Genomic DNA, 27,114 nt, shown 5'->3' with positions numbered 1-27,114 from the left:
CAGGGCTCAGACATGGAAGAAGTACTGAGGGCTGCTAAGGACATTAGTGGAAGCACAGAAAGCTCCCGGGTCTACTTCTGCTCATCCCTGGCTCTTCCCCTTCCCTAGCAGGCAGAGAACCCTGGCCACAGTCTCTAAGATTCCATTGTGCTGGTCTTCCAGCTGGTGGAGGGCCAGGCTAACTTAGTCCTGTCCTGCTCTTCAGCTAGTTGGAATTAGAAGAGTCCTCGATTTGGAAAGGAAAGCCTCAAATTAGCCCCAGGCAGCTGTGGGGCAAGGAGACAGCTCTTTCTAAAAGTTGGGACATACTTGGGAGATGGTAACTGTGCGTGTGCACACATGTGATGTGTGCATCATCACTTATCCTCTGTATGACCTTGATGACCGAACCCCTCGGTGCTCAGTTTCCTCATCTATACAGCTAACTATACCTATCTCATGTGATGGTGATAAATTAATGGAAGGGCTCATAGACTTGGCCCTTAAAAATGCTTCGCATCTGAAAAATTCATCTCAATGTGGTACACACTGTTCTAGATTCCCAGCCTCACCTCCTGGCTGTCAAAGACACAATATGGTCAGGAGCTTGAAATGTTTAGGGCAGGGCAGGGGAATCCAACAGTCCCCTTTGCCACTGGTTCCTCACCCTATGTCAAAAGGAGGAGACGCGGAGACTAAGCACAGGAGCCATCATTAGGACAAGAATCATGTCGCCAGCACAGCCGAGATGCACATAATTAGAAATTAGAAAAAGGTCAGATCCCGTTATTACCAGCTCAATCAGCTGCCGAGTGCCACAGCCAGTTAATTTGGCATCTGTATTTTTTACAACCCCGCACACGTAGCCCAACGGACTGTAACTCTTTCTCCGGACAGATATACTGCGCAGCCAAGCAGGGACATAAAATGAGGGACCCCAAGCAAATGAGCTGAGATAATTGAGAGATTTATTTTTTATATATGTGTGTGTGAGGGCAGCTTTCCTTTGCCCTTGAATATTGACTTTCGTAGATGGGATTGTCAGGAGGGCGCTTGGGTCCCCCAAATCTTTGCCCCTCTGAAGGTCCTCTCTGAACACCCTCTTCCAGTCTCTCTCTGACCCTCCCCTGATTTCTCTCACCTTTTGGGGAGCCCCTAACTGTTCTTCCCTCCCTCCCCGTAGCTCTTTGCCTGTCACACCCTCCTGTGCTCCTCACAGTCTCCCAGAGCCTCTTTTCCAGACAAGTCTCCATGGAAACGGCTGAGTCAGCTCTCCCAGTACTGCCCCAAACGTCTGAGAGAGGATCCAAGTTAGAGATTTCTGAGGGAGGGAATCCTGTACGCTTGCTGCTCCACAGCGTCTCTACTGGAAGGAAAACGTAATTACAAAATGGTTGGGGTTAGAAACCCAACCTTAGAAAGGTGTCCACTCTCATCTTGTTTTTTTTTTTTTACACACAGCGACCCTCACATCCACAGAAGAGAGACCTGGTCTTTGATTCCTGGTTTTGTGCCTCTCCCCTTGGCATTCCACCTCTCCCTGGTGACAATAAAGCCCTCACTTGCACATAAGAGAATGACACCAATAATGTCTCCTTGGAGCCCCCCACTAGGACCGTCCTCGGGTCCATTTCCGTGCCAGGGGGCCAGTTTTCTACTCTCTGGTGGTTAATCGGGAATCCCTGGTGAGCCCTCTGGGATCTACTACAATTCCTACGCCATGCTGGCCTCCAGACCCGACACCCTCCCTGGGCCCAGCAGCCTCTGACTGGCACTTGGTAAAGTTTGTAAAATTTGCAAGTTCCCCAAACCCCTTTGAAAGGTAAAAGCTTTTTGTTTTATAAAGTCTGATTTACGGGCCCCCGGTGCAAGGCCAAGGTTTTATATATTATGCAAGATTTCAAACTAAGGCTGTAAAACGTACGGTTTCAGTTTCATGCATGGAATTTTTTTATGTGTAAATTTTTTAACATTTATGGGGCACGTTTTAATGAGACTCTGGTGTGGCTCCAGGGACAGATTATAGCTGCCTGACCGCAAAGCCAGTTCCAAAATGGGGCCTCCCAGGCCCCTGGGCCTACTCTGAAGAGGCAGGCCTGGAGGCCAGAGGGTAGGAGTAAGGAGTCACATGAAGGGGCCAGCCCAGAGCTGTAGGCCCACAGAGACCTCAGCCAACCCTGATCTGAGAGTTACTCACCTTAGCCTCCAGTCCAGCCTAGAAGGGAGCTGAAAAACCTCACAGACTCCAGAAACAGCAAAAGAAATAAGAATATCAATGATGATGATAATTAACATTTATGGACCACTTACAGGTTCCAGGTGCTGTCCTAAATTATTTGCATCTATTATCTTATTAAAAACTCACAAAGCTTAATATTAATATTAACAATATTATCCCCATTTTGCTGGAGGCACTTGCTTCAATTCTCAGGCCACCCCCCTCAATCAATCTCTCTCTCTCTCTCTCTCTCTCTCTCTCTCTCTCTCTCTCTCTCTCTCACACACACACACACACACACACACAGAGAGAGAGAGAGAGAGAGAGAGAGAGAGAGAGAGAGAGAGGCTCCTCTGACACATTTCTAGGAGAGGAGTCAGGTTTTGCTTTAGTTCTTTTCTAACCACATCTCCTTCAATCCTCAGCACAACTGAGAGTCCCTTTTTATTTATTTATTTATTTTATACTGTTGGAGGTCAATGGTGAACCTCGCATGTGCTAGGCAAGCACTTGGCCGCTGAGCTCCAACCACCCCAAGACCAGCGTCACTATTATCTCATTTTATAGCTGAAGAAGTGAAGGTGCAGAGATTAAAAGTTGTTCAAGGCCTCAAGCAAAGAGACAGAAACCTCTCAGCCTCCAAAGCCTTCTCCTTGAGAAGCTCCTCAGATTCTCGTTCAAGCCCAGCAGGGAGCTGTTAAACCATTGAGTAGAGAGAGAGATCAAGGACCAAGTATCCTGTACCCAAGAAGTTACATAGCTGGATTTGAAGAAAGGTTGTCTAACTGGAGAAGCTCAGCCTGAGACTTCTGGTCCCAAATTTTGATGCTGTCCAAGTGAAAGTGCCAGTCCTTGACACACATTGTGCTTTGGACTGCCATGCGTGGTAGTTTCCATAAAATATCCACTTGTCTGGCAGTCCTCCAGCCCCTGATATTCACCTTTCTTCCCCGTTCCCCCTTTTTATTCTAGCGACCCTGCACTCCCACCTAGCCAGGTCAGGCTGGTGCTGGCTGGAAAAAAAAATTCATTAGGGTTTAGCTTTGGCTGCTCCCAAGTAACCCACAGGAAATGTCAGCTCGCACACTTTAGAAACTTCTTCTTCCCTACAAGAGCACCTACCTTCCCGATTTGCAGAAAGAGAAAATGGAAGGAGCTTGCCCTCAAGGCAAGGAATGGAGCAGTCTGTCTGATCTCCGAGCTTCTGTTCCCTTATCTTTAGCAGAGTGATGGATAATCTGGCCTGTATCCCTGAGGTGAAGAGACTCAAATAAGATAATGGAGGGAGAAGCCTTTTGCAAACTGTAAACTTGCTGTGTTTACAGATGTTCCGAGAGACAAGGAGTCACCATCATCAAATGAACAGGGCAAGACCTACAAGAGGGGCAGCCATTTAGAAAAGAACTTGAAGCTGTGTGTGGCCATTGTGGGGGCGTCAGGACAGGGATTCGACATTTATTAAACACGTAGGTTATGTACCAGAAATGTTTGCAAAAGGATCTTACTCAGTATTCATAACAATTTTAAACTATAGATATAATTATCACCATAAACCCATAGATAAAGATTAAGCCACGTCTCTAAAATGCCCAGGTAACAATAAGTTCAGGCCATCACAGCGTGCAGCTTTTTTTAGAAGATAAGGTGTCCCTGCCTTGGGTACTTTCCTAGGACTGTGGGATTATGTAATACTGCAATGTGAGACGGCATTTGATTGGCTGTTTTGAAAGGGCCACCTTTTGAAGAAGGCAGACTCTTTATTTTGAAACAGAATGGGGAGAGAGAAGCTGGCAAGCTAAAACCTGGGGAATGAGAAGTAAGGACACACTCGTTACATATGGTGGTGGTATTCAATTAGTGGCATTCTGGCTGGAGAGATGGCTCAGCAGTTAGGACCATTCACTGCTCTTCTGGAGAACTTGAGTTTGGTTCCCAGCACCGACACTGGGCAGCTCATACACCTGTAATTCCAGTTCCAGGGGATCCAGCACCCTCTTTTGGTCTCTGTGGGCATCTGCACTCACATGTTCAACCCCTCACACTGACACACACACACATACACACATGCACAGAATCAATAATAAACTACAATTGTTTTAAAAAATAAATTAAGGGTCATTGTTAATATGCTGAAAGATTTGAAGTAAGTTTCTATGATCCAAATCATTTGGGGGGAAATCGTTTAATAAATCAGCATTTTATTCTCACTTAGAGGCAAAACAACAAAATTAGACACATAGGATGAAGGATGCTTCACTTACTGTAGATATTGAGGGAGCCCCAGAAATTCTCTCAGAAGACAAATATAGGGTAGCCATAGGAAAGCTTAGTGGAGTATGAGAAATTATTTAAAGAAGGTCCTTTCGTTTTTTAAAATATTTACTTGGGCCTTTGGGATGTAGAGGCAGAGGATCAGAAGTTCAAAATCATCCTTGGCTGTACAGGAAGTTCCAGGCCACCTATCTCATCAAAACCAGAGAAAGCAAAAGGAAAAAAATATGTATATATGTACACACACACACATTTGGCTCTTCTTGATTTACAAAGTATTTTCACATTATTATCTGTTGGCCCTTAACAGAATCCTGTGGATTAGAAAAGGTTCCCTATCTCTGTTTTACAAACCAGGAGAGTGAGGCTCGGAAAAGAAAAAAAGTCCTGAACCTGTTCACTGGCACAAGGAGAGCAAGCAGTGGGTCTGGCCTCACCTCCAGTTTGCATGGCACCGAACTCCACAGGCTTTCGGCCTGGATGTAGTCCCCCTCCCCACCCTCGTGCACAGCGTTGCACATCTATTTCTCTAATATTGAAGAGGTCCTACATATTCATTGCCTCAGAGTACCATCATGATTTACTCTGCCTTCTTAAATCTTTAAACCAATTCTTATAGCCCATAAAATAGTAATCCTTCATCTGTGCTTTATCAGACCCCAGGATGTGGCTGCCTTTGGCCCCTGCACACCAGAACTAGTTAAAACACACTGTGCGTGTCTTACACTTGAGCTAAGAATTCTGGGAGTATAGTATATATTATATGTATATGACGATATATATTTGGGTTTTATTTTGCTCAGTTTAGCTGTAGCTTTGCATTTAGTGTAATAAATACATATTAGCCATACACTTAGTGAATAGGGGCCATGTTTGGGAGGAGGTGTGATGTATGTATTTACTTATACATGCATGCATATGTGTGTGTTCATTCGTAAGACTACTTTAAAATGTTGACTTTTAAAAGCAGAATATGGCCAGAGACACCACTCGGTGATAGATCATTTGTCTAGCATGTGAGAGACCCTCGTTCTACACCCTGTACTCCCTCCTCCAAAAGTTAAGCAGGATAGGATAGTCTTGCTAAAATGAAAGATGAGAGAAAGAGGGAAAGAAGAAAACAGGAAGGAGAGAGAAAAGGAATGAGAGATGGGAAGGGAGAGGGAAGAAAGAAAAAATAGTAATAGAATTGGTTTTGTTTTGACAAAAACAATCGAGCAATTGATTCAAATCAGATGACCTATCCAGTGCACAGATAAAATTAAAAGAAGAAAGTCATGTTGATGGAGGTGCTAGGTGTCCTTGGTGCTACAAAAGGCTGAGCAAGCCCTTTACATAAAGCAAGAGAGATTCGAGTCCTGTGTAAGGAAGAACTTCTTAATCAGCACATTAAAAGAACATAAGAGACAGTCCAGACAATGAGGTCGTCTCCCGGTGGCAGGCACGGCCTGGAAGATGTCTGCCGCACAGGTCCTAGTGTGTCTGCATACTCCCCTCACCTGGCAGGCCTCCACTTACCCCAAACCACATGCCCTTTATGCTACCATTGTTTTCATCCTACCTGACTCCTGAGATACCATAGAAGGGCAAATCAATTCGGTCTCAGGTATAAGGCCACGAGGCTTCATATTGCCCGCCTGCTGTGTGACCTTGGGATGAAAAAATGTCTGTGGACTTCATTTTCTTCAACTATAAAATGTGAGCAGTAAGGGGACTTGTCTGCAGAGGAGGTTGTCAAGAATAAATAAGGCAGAGCGTAGAACGGGCTTAACCCAGAGCCAGACATACAGTAAGAAGTACTCCATTGTTCTGCTGATCCACCCACAAATGTCTGCCGTGCACCTCATAATATGCTGATTATTCTAATAGACACGAGTCAAGACCTTCCGGGCTGAAGTCTTGCAGAAAATGTAGGCAAGAACAAGTCTTTCTCAAGTTCCTTTCAGTTCAAAGTACTTATATTAATATCACCACTTGCTCCTTGTTTGTCTGTCCCAGCTTCATGGAAGTGGCATCCGTAAGATGGGACCTAGTGACAGAGCCCTGTGTAAAGCTTCTGTCTGTGACCCCCTAATTCTGATTTGGTACTTCAGTGTGTGTGTGTGTGTGTGTGTGTGTGTGAGAGAGAGAGAGAGAGAGAGAGGGAGGGAGGAGAGGGAGGAGGGAAGGGAGGGAAAAGGGAAGGGGGGGGAGAGAGTGTATTCATGTGTACATAGGTGTACATGCATATGGAGGCCAGAGGACGACCTCAGGTGTCATGCAGACATCTTACATTTTGAGACAAGGGCGTCTTATTGTCCTGAAGCGTTCCAATCCAGCCAGTCCAGTTGAGCAGCCATCCGAGGGGGTCTTCTGTCTCTGCTCCTTATCACTGACTTTTATTACAAGGAAACCTTAAACACCACACTCAGCTTTTTCAATGTGACCTGGCAATCGAACCCATCCAACGAGTGCTTTACCACCTGAGCTGCCACTCCGCCCCCTCATTTCATTTCGTATTGTCCGAGCTTGTCCCTAGGCATCGTGAGGCTACCAAAAGCTGGGAGGTCAGCACTAGAATCCCCCACACTGCCCATGTCAGCGTACACAGATGTGGACAGGCAGCAACCCCTTCTACATTTTCATCCTATTTTGCTATAACTATAAATTTACATGCAATTGTAAGAATGAGTATGAGGGCTCCAGATTCCCTTCTTACATAACAGAGCACAATTTCACAGGCAAGAACAACCTACCAACCTTACCCAGATGTTGTCTATTTTTCCCTGCACTCACTTGCATGTACATACATGTGTGGATTGTACATACATGTACATACATCTGGGTGGATTTGTTACGTTTGGATTCATGTAAACATGTTACGGTCAAGGTAGAGAGTAAGGTCTTCCCTCTTTTCTTCACTCTATCCCACCAATCACTCATCTGTTCTGTCTCTATAGCTTTGTCATTTTAAGGATGTCCTGTAAATGGCACTGTGCTGTTAGGGTGTATATCCCTTTAAGGCTGGTTTTTCTCTCATAGCATAATTCCCTGTGATACATCCAAGTTGTTGAGTTATTAATAGTTCAGTCTGTTGTATTGCCGAGTTGTGGTCTGTGACATGGATATACCATAGTGACTTCATGCATCCATCTGTTTCCAGTTTAAGGCCACTTGATGGGAGAGAGGGAACCTACATTTTTATTTCTCTGGAATAAATACCCACAAGCTGCTGGGTCATAGGATAAATAATACACACTTAGTTTGGGTGTTTTGTTTTGTTTTGTTTGCTTGTGTTCGAAGCAGGTTCTCACTAGGTAACATTGGCTGTCCTAAAACTCAGTAGATAACCCAGGCTGGCCTTGAACTCACAGGGATCTGCCTGCATCTGCCTCTCAACTGACGTTAAAGCATGCACAACACCCAGCAAACACGCTTACTTCTTTTTTTTTTTTTTCCTTTTTTTTTTTTTTCGGAGCCTGGGGCCTGAACCCAGGGCCTTGGGCTTCCTAGGCAAGCGCTCTACCACGGGGCTAAATCCCCAACCCCAAACACGCTTACTTCTATAAGGAACTGTCACACTGTTCCAGTGACTATGCTGGCGTTTAAGTCCCACCAGCAACGCACAGTGATCCAGAGCCCAGTTGTTCTGCCAGCATTTGGTGTCATCCATTTCTAACCGTAAGTGTGCGTGTGTGGGTGCAGAGATTTCTCGCTGTGGTTTCAATTGGCATCTCCCTAATGGCTAATGACATTGAACGTCTTTCAATGTGCTGATTTGCCATCTGTATACGCTCTTCAGTAGAAGGTCTGATCACGTCTTCTGCCCTTGTTCTAATTGGGTTGCTTGTTATTCTACCATTTAGTTTTAGGAGCTCTTTACATAGCATAGGCACGAGACTTTTGTCAGATATGTGGTCTGTCAGTATTTGCTGCCAGTCCACAGTCTTTTCATCTTCTTCACAGGATCTTCTTTGTCACTGCAGATTATTTGGGTTTTGTTTTTGTTTGTTTGTTTGTTTTCATACAGGATCTCTCTATGTATCTCTGGTCATCCTGGAACTCACTGTGTAAATCAGTCTGGTCTTGAACTCACCTCCGTGAGTTCTGTCAGCCTGCCTTGGCCTCCAGAGTGTGGGGATAAAAGACATGCATCTCCATGCCTGGCAACTTCTTCTTTAAGAACAAACATCTTTAATTTTAGCAAGCAAATCATTTTCCATTTCTAGATTATGGTTTCGGTATCAAGTCTAAGATTTCTTTGCTAAACTTTATACGCCAAGATTTTCCTCTCTCTCTCTCTCTCTCTCTCTCTCTCTCTCTCTCTCTCTCTCTCCCTCTCTCTTTTTTGTTTTGTTTTTCAAAACAGGATTGTTCATGTAGCCCTGGCTATCTTGAAACTTGCTCTGTAGATCAAACTGGTCTTGAACTCAGAAGTTCTCCTGCTTCTGTCTCCCAGTGGTGGGATTAAAGGCATGTACTATCATGGCTGGCTCCGTTTTCTTTCTTTTTTTTGTTTTTTTTTGGTTCTTTTTTTCGGAGCTGGGGACTGAACCCAGGGCCTTGTGCTTCCTAGGCAAGCGCTCTACCACTGAGCTAAATCCCCAACCCTGCTCTGTTTTCTTTTATCTAAAAGAAGTGTTACAGGGGGTTTTTTTTGTCTTATATTTAGGTCCCTACTCCATTTGAATTCATCTTTGATTAAGTGAGGAGTTCAAATTAAGTTTTAGGGGGTTTGCGTTTGCTTGTTCGTGGATGTCCGGTTACTCCTGCACCATTTGAATGATCCCCTGTTAAAGAACAATTTATTTGTCACAATCCATAACAATGTGTGTGGACTCCCCCATCACTCTTGGGAAATTGTACTAAGGAACTAATGCAGAAATAAGAGCTACACACATCACAAAATTGTGTGTGAGTGAGTGTGTGTGTGAGTGTGTGTGTGTGTGTGTGCAGACCATACCAAATGCCTAATAAATGCTTAAGTGAATGTTCTACCCTTGAGTTAGATCCACTTTGTCCTCTAGCCTCCTTGTGTAACTTTTTTCTAAATAAAACTGAACATTTGAATGTACTATAAGTGGCCAGCAACAGGAAACTAGTTAAATAAAGCATACATATGGACTCATATGTGACAATTGAAAATAATTCTCATCCATTCAATATTTATTCTATGTAAATAAGGTAATGCTATGAGCCAATTAGATGTCACCCCTGCCTTCTTACAGCTCTCGGTCCAGAAGAGAGAAAGAGAAAACACTTCTGGCGCTTAGAAAAGCATACTTGATGAGCTAAGGGGAAACCAGACAGCAAAATTGTATGTGTAAGTCTCTTGGAGATTGGTTAAAGTACATGCATGTAGGTCAGCCAGATGGCTGCACAGGTCAAAGCACTTGCTGCCAACCTTGAGTTCGATCCTGTGAGCCACATAGTGGAAGAGGAGACCTGACTCCCACAAGTTATCCCTGACCTCCACCTTTTTAAGCACCACACACACACACACACACACACACACACACACACACACACACACACACACAGAGAGAGAGAGAGAGAGAGAGAGAGAGAGAGAGAGAGAGAAAAAAAAAAATGATACATGGGGGGTGACTGAAGCTTTTCTTTTAGGGTAACTGGATAAAGACTATTGTTTTTTGCATCCTGCATTTTCCATACTTTCCATATATTTTCTCTTATGGCAACAAGAGAAGAGTGAGTTTGGTGATACTTGCCTGTAACCCTGGTGCCTAAGAGGTATATGCAAGAGGATGATGAGTTGAAGGTCATCCTCAGCTACATATTGAGTTGGAGACTAGCCTGGGCTACATAAACCCCTGTCTTAAAACTTGATGAAATAACACAAATGAAACAAACCCCAATTTAAAAAAAAAATAGCAACAGCTAAGGAGAGTGCTCCAAATTCAAAGCAGCTTCAAGCCATGTTAGGGTCAGGGATGCCGGTTTGAAGAGGTCCTTGTGCAATAAGGGCATGGAAAACAGACAGACAGTTGTTACCCCGTGCCCGGCTAAGTCGTACTGGATTACTTGATCCGTCAGCAGGTATCATCAGAGTAAGGCAGCCCATATCACATGAAGCACACAGAATATAAATTTAAGAATAGATCATGTCTGACCTCTGGGACGTTTCCAAGAAACTCTGACCTCTGTCTTCCTTGTGTTTGCTTAGGACTTCATGCTTTAGAGTGTGCCGAGGTCCTTCCCCGTGGTCCCTCGGCAAACCTGTAAAGTTGTTGGGGAGGGTCTAACGTTCCCATTTATTAGACACTAAGCGGGCATGGAAAGCCTAGGTAAGTTAGTTGCCCAAGGCCACATAAACAATCTGTGGTAAACCTGGAGCTTGAATCTGGACTTGTACTGCCGAAGCCAGTGCTGTGCTCAGAACCACAGCTGCCTCCAGAACAGCTGTGCTAACAGAGGGCTTAGAGCCCGTGGATAATCAACAGAGTCATATGGAGACTTTAGACATGTGGATGAGAGCCCCAGCGAGGATGGGCTTTCCTCCTCTGAGAGCCTAGGGTTGGGGGGGAGCTTGACAGGGAGGGGATGTGATAGAGACACCTGGACTTACAGCTCTTCCTCTCCCCAGATGGTGAAGGCGATCCAGGTCCTGAGGATCCACCTGCTAGAGTTGGAAAAAGTCAATGAACTCTGCAAGGACTTTTGCAACCGTTACATCACCTGCCTCAAAACCAAGATGCACAGCGATAACCTGCTCAGGAATGACCTAGGGGGGCCCTACTCCCCCAACCAGCCCTCCATAAACCTCCACTCACAGGTAACACACAGGGATGGGCCAGGCATGCAGAAAGGTCTAAAAGATCTCAGTGACCTGGCCAAAGCAATTTGAACCATCGGATCCTTTTACAATGAGGCATTTCTCTCTCCCTTAGGCAACACGGGCACTTATTTTTTATTTGCTTGTTTATGACGGGATCTTAGCAGGCAGCTTAGGCTGGCCTCAAACTCTTTTAAAGATTTATTCATTTATTATGCATAAGTACACTGTAGCTGTCTTCAGATACACCAGAAGAGGGCATCGGATCTCTTTACAGATGGTTGTGAGCCACCATGTGGTTGCTGGGAATTGAACTCAGGACCTCTGGAAGAGTAGTTGGGTGCTCTTAACCGCTGAGCCATCTCTCCAGCCCTGGCCTCAAACTCTTAATCCTGCTGCCTTAGCCACCATACCTAGCCAGCATGTCCCCTGTTTTACATCGACAACCACCAGCTAGAATGTGAGCATCCCCTAAATGACCATATCTAAGACAGAGAGTCCAAAACATTCCTGGCTCCCTACCCAAGACATTGTAAGTAGGTGAGCCCTGGTCTGTAAAGGAGAAAAGAGACCTGCCTAGCAGACAGTTTCAGATGGTAGATAGCCCTCCTGGCAGTCTCCTCCAATGGGCATTAAAATAGCTCTTGGTAGTCCTGGAAGAAGGCTCCAGGGAAACTAGTTCTTCCCCCAAATTCTGCCCACCTGGTAGATAAAGACAGATTCCACAGGACTGCTCCTCCCTCCTCATCCTCTACCCGTGTACTCTACTTGGTACCTCTCCCCCACTAAGGTTCAAGGCCACTGAGAAATTCACCTCACAACCAAACCGCTTCCAAGATTCTCCTGCCACCCTCATCCTAGGAAATGGTGCCTATTGTACACTATGTCTCTCCAGGACAGAATGTGTTCTCCAAATCCACAAACTCGAAAAGCTACCTGATTATTCCTATGCGCTGCACTTGCTGACATCTACGTAGACTACAAGCTCACAGCATGTTTCCCTCTCAGCAAGTTCCCGAGGTCCAGAAAACATGCACAGATGCCCCCGGGAGGCTCCCAGTAGCCTTTTTCCCTAGACAGACAAAGCTAGGGATACAGGTTTACTTTCTAAGGGTGAGCAATGGGGGCTACTGTGAAGGTTACTTGAAAGGCTGAAAGGACTCAGGTTGGCAGAGGCGAGGGGAGGGACAGAGTTTGCACATTGTAGACCCCCCCCCACACACACACCTTCACAGGTACACTCATTATTGCACCCTGTCCAGCTCGCTGGGATCTCTGTGGGGCTTGATGCTAAGAAAGACATAGGACATGGGGCAAGAAGTTTATTTCCTCCTTATATTGCTTAAAATCACCAAATCACTTTATTATAGATCTAAAAACAGCAGCCTTGGCTTCTGCTTGCTAATATTCTCTTGAAATAGACTCATTCCTTCAGAGTCTTATTGTACTTTCCCTTATGATCAAAATTAGCAAGAAACTTGCATAAAAGAGGACAATAATTGCTCAACGAGCATCTCGTTTGTAATTTATTAGTTTCTATTATTGTGGGTTACCATGGTGACGCTGCGCAGCCCCGGTGACGGGAGAGATGTAAGATAGGAGCTGAGGAGGCTGCGAGGCCTCACCAAATGGAGATGCACATTTTTATCAGTAATTTTCATGAAAATAATAAGTGAGGAGTTAATGAGATGGAAAGCCATCCTGTGGCTATTGTGAATTTTTTTTAAAGTGTTGATCTAATTAGAATGCATCGGTCAGGAAAAGTAATGAGGATTTAGTGCCTCACAGAGATGTGAGGATCATATCAGAAAATTAGCACAAGTCTTTGGAAATAATCAGGTCCTTGGAGAGGCCCTGGATTTCCCCTCCTGGGCCCTCCGACTCTACCTTGAGCTCTCGAGTTAGGGGGTGTGTACCAAGGTAGCAGGGCGGAAAGGGAAGGAGGGAGGGGCTGGAAGCGCAGCAACCACTGTGGCCCCTCAGGGCTGGAGGTCTGTGTGAGGCTGACAAGCAATGCTGAAGCAAGCTGGGGTTTGCAGGGAAGTGGAGTTTGTGAGGGGAAAGAACGTAGGCTCCGGGTGATCCAGGTGTTAGAACTGCAAAAACCAGACCTCTCGGGCTTGCTGGCCCGGTGCCTCTGAGCTTTGAGGAAGGAGACAACGTCAGATCCCTGCCCGAGAGTGAGGCTGGCCCTAGGGTAGCCTTTGCAGAAAGGCTCTGATCTCGGAAAGAGAAACTCAGGCAGTAGGGAGAAAACAAAGATACAAGAAAGGCGGGGAGGGGTAGGTTAGAGGTGGGGAGGATTGCAGGGAAAACGCGTAGTATTCCTATTTGTTCCTCTCACTTCCTCTGCTTGCCGCCTCCTTCCCACCTGTCTCCCCGGCCATCCCTCAGTCCTGCTCCACACCTGTGCTCCAGTTACATGGCTGCTGCTGGATTTGTCCTCCTGAAGATCCAATTGCCATCAGGACTTTCACATTCGCTTGCCTGGCATTCAAGACCTCATAGGTCTAGCTTCTGCTTCCATTTCTGAGCTACACTGCTCCAGGGAGCACAACCATTTTTCCACGCTTTTATGTTGAGGAAACATGTCTCCATATCGAACCCCTCTTCTCTACAAAGCCAAGCCAGTCTTTTCCTAGGGGCAGTGTCAATGCTGCTCTCCTACAGAGATCCCTCTGACCCCCTTCTATAGTAGTCCTTCCTTCTCTTAGCTGATGGCTAATCATTGAGGCAGCAAATGTTGCATAGGACGTTAGATGAGAAATTGTGCATCTTACTTTCCAGTCCTAGAAAGCACATGTTGTTTGCATTGACACAGCATTTTATATATTTGAAACCACCAAATCACTTTGTTGCATATCTAAAAACAGCTACCCATGCTTCCACTCGCTAATATCCGCTTGAAATAGATCCATCCCTTCAATATTGTTGCCTGGTGGTGCCAGCTGTGACTGCGATGTCTTCTGAAAGATCCAGGGCCAATGGGCATTGGTTGAAAGAAGTAACGTGGGGTGGGGGTGGGGGTGCTCAGGGGCATGCAGGAAGGGAGGAGGAGGAAGAGGAGGAAATAAAAGAACTAAGAGAAGGAGAAAGAGATGCTAGATCGTGAATGGAGTGAAGAAATAAATGGCTGGGAAGCAAGAGTTTGAAAGTGGAGAAAAGAAGTGTAGCGTGAGCACAATCCTGACTTAGCAGCCTCCGAAGGAACCAACTCTCAGCCCTAGGACTTCCCTGCAGCCTATGGAGGATGAAGGTGGTCCAGTTCTCCCTCAGCGGGGTGGGCTTCTCTCTGCTATGCAGCAAACTCTGCATTACCAAAGTTGTCAGGAGGCTGAAGGCGGTTTGCTCATCACCCCTGCCAAGGCCCTAGGACTTCTGCCCCAGGCTGAGCATCCTGAGGGTGTGATCGGTGACTTTTCACACCAGGTGGGGGTAAGGGGAGGTGCTCCAGCTTGGAGGATTTGCCACCTAAATGAGCGTGAGCTTGTGCATGGTCTGGGTATGAAGGCTATGACGGTGACTAGGACTTGCTAGGCATTACCCTACTGTCGCTGAAGCAGTATGGGTAGGGTCTTGCCTGTAGTCATTTAGGAAAGAATTCCTCACCATCCTCAGGACTAGGACAAGAGGCTTAGTTAATATCAGTGACAATCTTAGGATCCACCATTGGGAGAGGAAACTGAGTAATGGGGGACTGTGTGCATGCGTGTGTATGCGTGTGTGTGTGTGTGTGTGTGTGTGTGTGTGTGTGCGCGTGTGCTTGCTCATTCGTCATGCTCCAACCTTAATCTCCTCCAGCCTGAAATAGCTACCCCAAGTGCTAGTGTGACCTAAGGAGGGGTGCTGCCCCCCGGAACACGATCCTCTAGCTTACCATCCCAGCTGCCTGCCAGCTTTGTTGTAAACTGCTGGCTCCTGGCTTTCCCTGAGTGCTGTTCACAATGCCTAGTGTGGCAAAGGCGGAGACATTTTTGTTTTCCAATTGACAGCCCTATTCCCAGACACTAGGTTGTGCCTTCCGCTCACTCTGTGGGATTTGGCCTATTCCCAGCTTGATCTTCCATTTCTATTTGTCATTTTTTTCTGAGTGGGTAAAACCAAGGTGGGGAATGTGTTTTTACCACACAGAGGGTGGAGGGTTGGGGTGGGCAGTACTCAAGTGCTTCGACTGGCACAGCACACTTAGATGTTTCCACATCCCCAGGAATCTATCCTGTCTTGCCCCAAAACAGCGTGTTGCACCCAGGCATGCTGCAGAGGTAACTTCCCCACCACTACACTCTAGACTCAGCTCTGGCTTCTCCCGTCCTTCGAGAGCACTAACTAAACCGTACCACTAGAGAGAACCCAACTCTTGCCTCACTTCAGGGCTAATTTGATCTGAAAATCATCCCTCTGTCTCCATGGAAATTTAGAGTCCGCTCTAGTACAGGGACCAAGATGTAGTTCTCATTGCACTGTCAGTCATTTGGGGGCTGTTTACTGTCTTGGGTCCTGGGAGAAGCCAGGTGGATATTTCACGGGGAGCTCCTAATTCCAGAGGAGTGAGCTATGAGTCTCGGATGAATTCTGACATGTTGATACTCAGGACCTGGAGTGCTGAGACAGACAGGAAAGGGGAGAGGAAGGGGCTGGACGAAGGGGTCTTGGGCTGAACACGGCGTGTGTGGCTTGAGATCATCCTTCTTTCCCAACAGAGAGCCAGGCCTGAGGCCCAGCCAGCACAGGGCTCATGGCCAGATCCATTTCTGCCCCCAAACACATTGAACAAATCTCAGGATGGAAGATTTTGCCCGTTGTAGCAGAAGAAGCTGCAGATTCATTGGCCAGGCTTCCTGGGGGAGGTAGCCTTTCAGGGAGGCTTGGGAGAGTTAGTGGTCCATTGGCATCTTTAGAGGTAAGTGTTCCCAGGGCAGAAAGAAGTCCGAGAAGAGACTAGGGAATAGCGTTTTAGAATCCCTGGAGAGCAGAGGACAGAGAGCCATTCATTCATGCATCATATATTCACTCAAAGATTCATGGAACCTGCTATGCTCTGAGGACATAAAGGCGGATATGACACAGTCTCTGACCCTGAAATGGAAATGATGGTACATCTTGAGACTAAATTAATGGGAGGGATATTTAAAATGTTTATTCTTTTAAAAATTATTTTATGTGATAGGGAGTTTTGCCTGCATGGATGCCTGTGCATCCCATGTGCACAGCACTCACAGAGGCCAGAAGACGTTGTCAGATGCCCTGGACCTGGAGTTCTAGGTAGTTGAGGGCTGCCTGTGGGCACTGGGAATCGAACCTACGTCTTCTGGAAGAACAGGTCGAACTCTGAACCACTAAGCCATCTTTTTCCAGCCCTGAGGAGATATACTTTGATGTTGAGTATTATAGCCAACTGCTGAATATTTTAAGGAGAAATAGGGATATATGCAAGAGGGTCAGTGCTAGAGACGCATTGGAGGGCGAATTAATCGGGCTTTTATGGCTACAACATAAACTGGCAAGAAAGGAGCCTCTGCAGCACGGAATGAGCTCTTCCCGTCACAAACATAGTGTACACCAAGTGTCTATGTATGACATTTAATTTATCCCTCACAAGGCTTCAGATGGACTTTCATTTCCTTTTGACACCCAAGGAAGGAGGAAAAAAAATGAGACTGACCCAACACTACACACTAAGTGGCGAAAGTATGTATGGTTACTGTAGAACCTATGTTCTTATAATACAGTTACACACACGAAGGAGAACAAGGTTTCCTGCCCCAGGTTAGGCACAGAATGACTGTAACCCAGGGACACAGGGGCTAGAGGTGACATAATGGGTGACTGTGAAGCTTGAATTTGGATTTGGTAACTGACCGGAAGAGGGGGAAGGAAGTATGGAGCAAGCACAATCCTGATATGCTGGGCTTAGTAGCCCATAAGGAACCAGCTCTTAGCTCCGGGATACCCCAGCAGCCTGTGGAAGGCACCGATGGCCCATCTCTCCCTCACAAGGGTAGGCTTCTCTCCGACACGCAGCTCTGCTTTTCCAAAGTTACCCGGGAGGTGGAAGGCAGTACGATCCAGTCACTCCTGCCAAGGCCCTAGGATTTCTGGTCCCATGCTTGATCCTCTTGAGGATGTGACCTGTGGCTTTCCAGATCAGGTGGGGACATCGGGGGACACCACTTAGACAGGAAAGCAACACCCCAGACCAAGGAGGCAAGAAGTGGATTTGTGCTGCCCGACTCGGCCACAGCAGTAGAGCTGTGGCTTTGGTTGGGCCTCAGAGTGTGTAGTTCTTGCTGGGCGGGTGAAACCTGAGAGCCCCACTCCTTGCTCCTTCCGGGAAGGAATGTTCCTTAAGAGCAGCAGCTGCTGCTTGTCCCCACAGGCCTGGACTGCCTTTCCCTAGAGGCCAAAGCCCCCAGCTGGGATGGAACTGGACAGGATTAGATGGTTTGTTTATGTGTGCTTGACTTCCTTGCTTTTGCAAACGTAGCTCTTCTCCTCCTCGGTCTAAGGCTGGACTCTGGCTGTGATAGAACAATGGGACTCTTCCAGAAAGGGTGTCTGGGGACAGAGGTGACCTCCTCAACCACCGAGACATGCCTACAGCCCAGCCGGACCACAGATCTATGAAGCATCTAGCCCGCACTCCAACGTGCGCTAGGCACAGTGTCAAAGGAAGAGCCAGCTTTCTTTTCCTCAAAAACCAATTCCCAAGCTAAGACAACAGACATCGGCACAAGAGGGAACCTTTCTGTGTGCCCTGTGTGAGGTGATAGGAAGTATGGAAGGGTCAGGACTGTCCATGCCCATGCCTAGAAAGGTGGGACAAGCTCTCCAGTGAAAGTGGACACTGAAGTAAGTGCTCTCCCCCTCAGGCCAAGCAAGTAAGTCTTGGCAGAAGCCATCTAGGAGGGGTTGGGGAGCCAGTCTGAGGCTATGGATCTGCAGAGACCCCTAGTGGCCAGGGCAAAGATGACAGGTTCTGGGCCCTGTATCTGGTCCCTTAATCCTTTCATTGGAATCCTTGAGACCATCATTGGCTTTTTTTCTTAATCCTGAGATGCAAGGGATTTTGCAAGGTCATCCAGTGTATCTCCCTGTTTCAGGGACAACGTAGTAAGATAACATTTCCAAATATTTCAAAATATAGTCAAGAGAAAGGTTTCCATCATTTCTTTTCGTCACGCTTCAGTTTTTTTTACCCCACTGTATGTGTGTGAGTGCGTGTGTATATGTGCATGTGTATATTTGCCTATGTGTGTGTGCATGAATGTGAGCATGCATGTGTGAGAGTGTGAGTGCCTGTGTGTCTGTGCACATATGTGCATGTGTGTGAGCATGCATATGTGAGAGAGAGAGTGTGTGTGTGCTTCTCTCTGTGTGTGTGTGTGTGTGTGTGTGTGTGTGTGTCCCAGAAATCTCTTCTGTAGGTGGAAAATAACTTTCTGGGCATCTCAGGCCCTTTCCCTATTAAGAGTGAAATCAGAAATCTCAGGAGAGGGACAACTCTTCCAGCTGACATCAGACCACAGATTTTGTAGTCACAATCAGCTTTCGTGTGCCCCATTACCCCAAGAACACACTCTCAAGAGCCGTCCCAGAGCTCCTCTTGTTTCTTAGTAAACCCCTTTCTCTGAAGAAGTCATCCTTTTTGTTCCAAAAATGAGACTTGGAGTGAAACCGATGACCACTGATGTCTATAAGATGATCACAGGGGTGAGGGCATTGCAGGTGGCACTCTGGGGGGCACATGCTCCCTGCTTTTGTAAAGTTGCTGCTCCCCCTTGCCCAGCCCCTTCTGGGGGACTCATTGCCTCTACATCTCAAATAAATGGTGTGTGGGGGGTGTTCTAATACCCCCTGTGGAGCCCAGGCTTCCGGTGGCTCTCCAGAGTTCTTGGGCTGGACGAGCTGCTTTCAGTGGGAAGTGAGACTGGATGCTGAAAGTGTCACTTACTCCGTGACCACTGTGCTTCTCCGCTCCCTGTTGGTGTCCCTCTGTGAGTGTACACAGCAGCTGCCTGGGTCTGAACTCAGATCAGCCTCCAGGAAGCTGTTGAGGAGACAACAATACCGTGTATTTAGCCAACAGATTCTTCCCCAGGGCTTTCACCACTGCCACAGTGGCTTCTTCGAAAAATGACTTGAGACTGTCCCTAGAGAGTCAGAGCTGCCTTGTCACCGTTCCACAAAGCTACAGACAAATGTGCAACCTGACATCATAGCAAGGTGGGGTCTTTGCCCTCTTCTGAGACGGGGGCTCTACTTAGATTCCTGAGGCTCAGTGCCAAGTTGCAGGGGTACGTCAGACGAGACCGGTGGAGGCATATGACAAGGTCTGTACTGTCCTGTCTAGGTGTGCAGCCTTGGCTCAACTTCAATGACTAAGTAAAGAACACAAAGTCTCTGGGGCTTTGAGCACAGGTTTTACCCCTGCTCTGCCACTCAAGCGACTACGATCATATGAAGTAGGAAATAAATCATTAGACAACTAATGGTGCTGGGAAGTGTGTTTGCAGCAGGACCCATGGATCTAACTCCAAAGTCGGCTTCCTCTGTTAGCCTCTACCCAGTGGTTAGGAGAATGTGCTGCTCTTGCACATAGCCTGAGTCCATTCCCAGCACCCACATCAGGTGATTCACAACTGCCTACAACTCCAGCTCCAGGGGAAGCCATGGCCTCTTCTGGGTTTTGAGAGCACCTGCACGTCATGTGCATGTAACTGCACATAGATGTGCATGTCCACATATAATTCAAAATAAAATATATCTTTAAAAAAAAAATCCTAGGCCTCAGGAGGTTTGTGAAGCAGCCCTGCTTGCCGATGTGGGAGATGAACACCAAATGCAGAGAGGCCAGCCCTTTGCTTTCTCTTTCTTGCCCCAGCTAAGATGTTGCCAACCCTAGCCTTGCCTGTGGTCTCTACTCCTGAAGTTTTCCATTCTATCCCTTTGCTGGTGTACTTTGGCTGCTTCTTAGCACCTCACAGCCAAACAACAAGAGAAGGGTGGAGAAGAGTAGGGGAGAAAATGATCCAAACCAGAACAAATATTCCCTTTAGTTCCCCAGACCGAGTAAATGGGGATGGAGGCTCTCCAAGACACAGGCTTTGAGTAAGCTGGTGAGGTGTCCAGGTAGGGCTCACCCTTCTGTCTTTGGCTACAAAACAGTGTGTGCACTACCTGAATCCCAGAGGGCATATTTTATACTTATACTATACTTTTTCTTTGCATTGTCCTAACCATGCTGGACACTTCAAGGGAAGAGTGTCTTGGAGAAGTCTTTATATATTTAAGAGTCTCATTTATCTCCACCCTTATCTCCACCAGCATGGCTGACTCCAAATGAAAGATTATTGAATAACTACTTCCATTGGCTTTAGACCTAATGACACTGGGGTTTCCTTCTGTAAAATCTGCCTTATAAGTTCACTTCTGCTTCAGCCATCTTTAGTACTGGTTCTCTCCCATGGGAATAGTTGTCTGGGATGCTGGCACCAGATCTCAAGCCTCAAGTCTGGAAACTCAGGCTTTGAGAGCTCCTTGATGCTAGTTCGAACCAACACTGTAATGAAGGATGGGAGGCAGGCCTCCAGAAGGGTGCAATGTGATTCCCAAGAGGACCTTCTTCTTTATGCTGTTTCTGGACTTGGGGTTGTTTTCATCTTCCATAGGTAGGATTCAAGGAGCCTCTTGAAGTCCAAACTAGGTATTCAGTATTTGTGGCTGATGGTAGGGGAGAGCTGAGTTTGATTCCCGTGGCTGCCAGTCAGTTGTGTGACGTTGGGTGAGCCACCAGGACCTCTGGACCTTATTTTCTTTCTTTTACCCCTCAGGATGTTGGTATGTGCGATGGCTTTTTGCAGCTTCTAGGCTTCTGCATGCCAAGCTCAGTCTTAAAGTCCAGCTGTGTGGCTGGACAGATCAAGAGAGGACTCTCACTGGTGGGAAGCTCTCACAGAGCACCCCAGAGGGGGGAAGCCAAGGCAAGAGCTGCCCTCGCCCTTCCCCAAGGTCACCAATGCCAAGAAGAACTTAGAATAGAATTGAATCCTCTTGCTTCACCCTCCTGGAGAAGCTGATCCAGACACCCCATGGGGCAGTGGTTGGGATAGAGGACTGGGCCCCAGGCCCTGGTCCTGCTTATCTATAGGTTTTGCTCCAGCACCCCCTGGACCAGAAATGTAAGATTGGTAACTTGGGAGGAGACACAGAGGGGGATTCAACAGCCGGAGACTCAAGGCAGACTCAGAAATGGGTGCTATCCCCTGTTTCCCTCAAGGTGTTGCTGACTTGTGTGGTGCCACAGTGGAAGGAACGGGATTGTGACTGTGCTCTGTGACATTTTCCTTTCATTTGTAACTACCAGTAGGAAGTTGTTGGCTAGAGCTGTCTTCTAATCATGGGTATCTCCTCAGTCCAGATTCCAAGCTCCCCCTGAAGGCCACGGACCCAAGCTTCTTAAAGTCCTGAAATAAAAGCGGAGAAGTGGATCCATCCCCACCCCATGTTTACTTCATTTTCATGGCCACATACCTGTGTCCAGTTCTTTACTACTCCTGTCTTATTATCCCAGCCTTAAGCTTTGAGATGTGGGCCTTAGTGACCGTTGGATTCATTTGGTTCATTAACTAATTCAAGCTGGGTATTCTGATGGGGATCTGAGGCTGGGAAGAGCTCAGAGAGGCAGGCTGGGCTGCCAAGCTTCCCTCCTGTGTACCTCATCGCCCTCGTTCCTGCTCTCTCCAAACCTAAACACACCCATCTCTGACACATTCAGTTCCTCTTTCATAAATCTTGTAAGCACCCTGCCACTGTGCACAGGTGCCCAGACAGTAGGGTGGGCCCATTGCTTCATCCTGAAGACCTGAAGCTAAGCCTTCTTCTGGTGTCAGGAGACCCTCAACATCAAATCTAAGGACTTTTTCATTGACCGCTAGAAAGCAATAATGAAGGGAACAAGACATCAGGAAAAAACCCTCATTTACTTGGCTGCCTTGGCTCCTGCCAAAACAAACTGGTTAGCAATCTGGGCAAAGGGGATTCGGTTCCCAGTACAATTTTGTTTTGAGAATTCAGGGAAGACAGAAGAACCCATAACATGGGCTGAAGTCAAGGTTTCTATGGGATGCCATTGGAAGACAGGTTATACAGTGATACAAAGTGACTTTATTATTTTTAAATAAATATTTTAGTATCATAATATAGGTGCTAGGAATGTACAAAGACGAATCACTGGGGAGATGAGGGTGTAGCTTAGGTGGTAGAACACTTGCCCAGCACTGAATGTGCACAAAGCCCAGCACTGCAAAGAATGAATAAGCAAACAGATAAAACATTGGAAGTTGTTTTGTGATGGAGGTACATGAAGAACAGAAGTGCTGGGGGAGGGGAGGGCCAGGGGGACCTCTGGAGGTTGAGCCTGCATCTGAGTGAGTGTTGAGCAGGTGAATGGAGGCTCTCTGCAAGTCAGAACAACCTGGGGAGTTTTAAAACTCGGAAGCCTGGAACATACTCTGACTCATTAAAGAGTTGTCTCTGGGCCTGGAACCCAGAGCTCCATCCTTGCAGCTTCCAAGATGTAGCCAAAGGGAGACCCACGGGTTTAGGGGTTCATTTGTGCCTCTGTAGCCAATGGGACGAAATGTAAGTGAAGGACTATTACGGGCCTTTGGTTTATTTAAAGATTGGGACTTCTTATATTCACTCCTTTTTAGAAGTCCTAAGAACTGCCTTCTGGTTTGTGTTTGAGAGGAACAGGAGTTGGGGTGGGGGGAGGGGAACCAGAAAGGGAAGGGAAGACTTTGGAACTGAAGCATCTAAGCTCTTGGGGACATCATCGCAAACTACCCCTCCCTTACTGCCAGGACCTCCTGCAGAATTCCCCCAATTCCATGTCTGGAGTCTCCAATAACCCCCAGGGAATTGTGGTCCCAGCCTCAGCACTCCAGCAGGGCAACATCGCCATGACAACCGTCAACTCACAAGTCGTGTCAGGTTGGTGCAGGGTTCTGGGGGATTGTGGGAAGCATCTTGGGAGAAGGGGTGCCCCCTAGGAAAATCTGGGATGAGGGAGTGTTCTCTGCTAAGGGAAGGACTTCCAGCTTAGTTTCTTGACAGAAGTGTTCTGCACATAGTGAGCACCGAGACCTAGTCATGATGGGTTGGAACAAATTTAAGTAAATAAATCTCATGATTTCCCTCCGCCCCCTACACACACACACACACACACACACACACACACACACACACACACACACACACACACACACATTCAAGACTGAGGAAGGCCTTGTCCTTCCTCCTCACTATCTCCCACCAAAGGTTCTGCTTTTTCTACTGGACATCATCGCTTACCTCACCCACTCCCCTACTACAAGGAGTGCAAACTACCCCAAGAGTTTTCACATGAGACTGCCAAGCCACTGGGGACCCTGTTTGGCTTTTTTACCTCGGTGTCAGGGGACCCCAAAACTGGTTGTCTCCTCAGGTGGAGCCTTATATCAACCGGTTACCATGGTAACCTCCCAGGGTCAGGTGGTCACCCAAGCAATCCCCCAGGGAGCCATCCAGATCCAGAACACACAGGTGAGTGTGTGTAGGTGTGTGTACTTGTGCATGGACAACAGAAGGCACCTGTGATTGTTTACCGTCTGCTGGGCACTGCGGCAAATGGCTCACTTAATCCTCACCTCTAAGACACTGCTCTCTGGACAGGAAGCTGGATCTAAGCATTTTTTTTTTAATCAGCTCTGGGGATTTTGCTGCCTCCAGAGTTTACATCAAAGGACCCTGCATTCCCTGTGCTTGGTCACCAGCTCCAACTTGTCTGCACCTCAGTGATATAGAGGTCAGATCTCTAGAAAGATCTGAAGTCAGATGCCCGCGATCTGATATTAACTGTGATCTTGCATATGTCTCCTTACCTCTCTGAGCCTGAGTTCTTATCAATAAAGAAGGATTAGTACTGTCACAGCCATCCTACACAGCTGTGATGAGGATTAACCATGGTGAGAGACAGGAAAGTGCTTAGCAAACTGTAAAGTATCACAGAAATGCTAATAGCTACTGGATGGTTTATGGCAAACTCTCATCTTCAGTACTCTCTGCATGACCCTTTCTGCTGTTTCCTCTCTCATCCCCCCTTTCCCCTTATCCCCTCACTCCAAGCCTCATCTCCATTCTCTGAGGGAGTAGTATGGGGTGAGAGGAAAAGGTGACCTCCCCAGGGCCCCAAGAATAACTTGGGAAAAGGGGGTTGGCAGTGAGAAAGTGCCATTACTATGGCAACGGGTCCCTAGCCACTGGCCTCACAGGCTGCTGATGCTGACTTTTTTCTTCACGTGCCCTGAAGGTTAACCTTGACCTCACCTCCCTCCTGGACAATGAGGATAAGAAGTCCAAGAACAAACGAGGAGTCTTGCCCAAGCATGCCACCAATATAATGCGTTCTTGGCTCTTCCAGCATCTCATGGTGAGTGTGTGTGTGTGTGTGTGTGTGTGTGTGTGTGTGTGTGTGTGTGTGCGCATGCTGGGGTTGTGGAATCACAACAGGGGCCGATAAACAGCCCACTGCACAGGTGTCACACTCTGCATGCAGAGACTGCGGTCTCAGAAAAAGGCTATGCTGGATCATCAGCTATGGGGCAGATCGATGGAGACTTAAGTGGGACCTAGAGCCCAAGGACTTCTGAGTACTTGCTGCTACTACTAGCTCAAAAAGTTGGAGGGGAGGGAGAGGAAGTGATGGAGACCAACATTCTGAAGAGGGTTAAGCACTGGGCCAGCATATAACACTTTCTCCATCCCGGAAGCAGCGTATGTTGGCATGGTCCTTCCACAACCAGTTCCTTCATGTGGTAGATTTGAACGATGAGGTGGGAGAGGCCCCTGGGCTTCCAAAGTCAGAATTCAGAGCTTCTGTGCTAAATGGAAGATTTCTAGGCAACTCTATCAAAATGAGCACACATGGCAGCCATCCTCTACAGACCATGGCTGAGCTATACCGGCAGAAGCTTCAAGAGCGGCACAGTCGCTTGTGCCCAGGCAAACTTCTCACCCCCCAGCTCCAGTGGAGACATTGAAAAGTTCCTAGAGACCAGATACAGTAGAGGAAAGACAGGCTTGAAGACGGGTGCATCAGGTGTAGACTTTTTTTCTATAGCTGTGTGATAGTTGCAGTGGTATTTATTTCTCAGAGTGGTGTAAGTTCAAAGAGTTCAAACATACAGAGCTACAAGGTCGCCCCTTAATTAGCTATTCACTGGGCATGGTGGTGCTACATGTCCAAGTACTTGGTAGGCTGTGGCAGAAAGAGCATGAGTTCAAGGCTGGCCTGGGCTATATATAGCAAGACCCTACCTAAAAACAACAAAAAGAAATTCTTCCCTTTTGTACCTTCTACTACAATGAATGAAGAGTGACGTTGTATACGGCTTGGTTTTGTTGATTTTGCTTTTGAGACGGTCTTACTATGATGCCCTGGCTGGCCTCAGACTCATGATCTTCCTGCTGCAATCTCCCAAAATGGTGGCTTTACAGCTGTGTGCTACCACACTGAGTGTGAATCAAGTTTTTTGTTTAAGGCCAAGTCCCTGTCTTTGTGAAATCTTAGAGGTGAGTGTGATGTGTGAGGCCGATGTGTCCATTTGATTTAAAGTTCATGCTATTTTGCTGTCCTCTGACATTGAGAGTAACCATCCTATAGTGCTTGCTGTAGGTGTGGGTGCACCTACATATATACATAGTCTCTCCAGCTGTGGCAACTGTCCTAAGAATAGGGACTGTGCGTCATTCTTAAAGCCTTGATGCACAGTGCATGACCTTGGGACTTACTGGGTCTTCATTCCATGTTGAAATGTTTGGGAAAATTTGGGCTCAACAAAATTTTAAAAGTATGTGTGTGTGTGTGTGTGTGTGTGTGTGTGTGTGTGTGTGTGTCTGAGAGAGAGAGAGAGAGAGAGAGAGAGAGAGAGAGGAATTGGTTGCACAGGGGGTGGGGTGCAATTCGTATTGCATGCATATAAAGACCAGTGCCTTCTTCTATCACTCTTCTTAGTTTTTGAGACACAGTCTTTCACAGAACCTGCAACTTGCTGGTCAGCAAGGGAATCCCCAGGGTCCCCCTGTGTCCAACCCCACAGCGCTGGGGTTATAAGCAAGGTGTGGTGGTACACTCCTTTAATCTCAGTATTCAAAAGCAGAGGCAGGCAGAGTTCTGTGAGTTCAAAGCCAGCCTGGCTTATGTAGCAAGTCCTAGGCCAGCTGGGGCAGCAGAATGAGACCATGTCTGAAAAGAAACCCTCAGCGCTAGAGTTGCAGATAAGCTACCACTCCCGGCTTAATTCATTGGTTCTAGGGATCCAGATTCTGGTCCTCATCCACTTTACCCATTGATCAATCTCCCCAACCCTTTAGTTTTTATCCACTTGGTAGATTGTAAGAAAGATAAGGTTTGTGACTTGGTCCAAACAGCTGAGCTCTAAATTACCCTTGATATTGTCATTGTTGCTTCAAGAACCAACCCTGGGGCTATAATTCTTGGGAAATCCCACTCATGGTTCCCATAGACTGGTCAGGTACTGTCTGTGAGCTTTAGGAGAGAAAAGAAGGAGTGAAGGACAAACAGACATCCAGGTACCATAAATGTTCTGTCTCCAGCTAAGTTAGGACAACTAGTTTAGGGGCTGGTTAATTTGAAAGGCTAGCTAAGAAAGGACCAGCCACCCAAAAGACATGGTTTATGCTAATCTAAAAGATATACATATATTCATTTGCTAATTTTGGTAGGGAGCCAACATCTTTTTCTTACTAAACTGTATCATTTTACTTGCATAAACCTTTCTTAGAATAAAACATCTTCAAATTCTAACTTCATGTC

The 27,114-nt window shown here is 46.9% G+C and overlaps 1 protein-coding gene across 1 annotated transcript in view; it reads left to right on the top strand.

The window, feature by feature from the left end:
- The window catches only part of Pknox2 (PBX/knotted 1 homeobox 2), a 74,398-nt gene that overhangs the window by 33,045 nt on the left and 14,239 nt on the right, over positions 1–27,114 (top strand). The window contains exons 4-7 of the mRNA XM_032910886.1: positions 11,052–11,240; positions 23,102–23,231; positions 23,725–23,822; positions 24,589–24,708. Of these exons, the coding sequence (XP_032766777.1) occupies positions 11,052–11,240; positions 23,102–23,231; positions 23,725–23,822; positions 24,589–24,708 (537 nt within the window). The remainder of the gene's footprint in view (positions 1–11,051; positions 11,241–23,101; positions 23,232–23,724; positions 23,823–24,588; positions 24,709–27,114) is intronic.

The sequence above is a fragment of the Rattus rattus genome, chromosome 8 (genome assembly GCF_011064425.1).
Source record: "Rattus rattus isolate New Zealand chromosome 8, Rrattus_CSIRO_v1, whole genome shotgun sequence".
Lineage (NCBI taxonomy): Eukaryota > Metazoa > Chordata > Mammalia > Rodentia > Muridae > Rattus > Rattus rattus.
The sequence above is the reverse complement of the archived record's forward strand: the minus strand, read 5'-3'. Positions and strand labels throughout refer to the sequence as shown.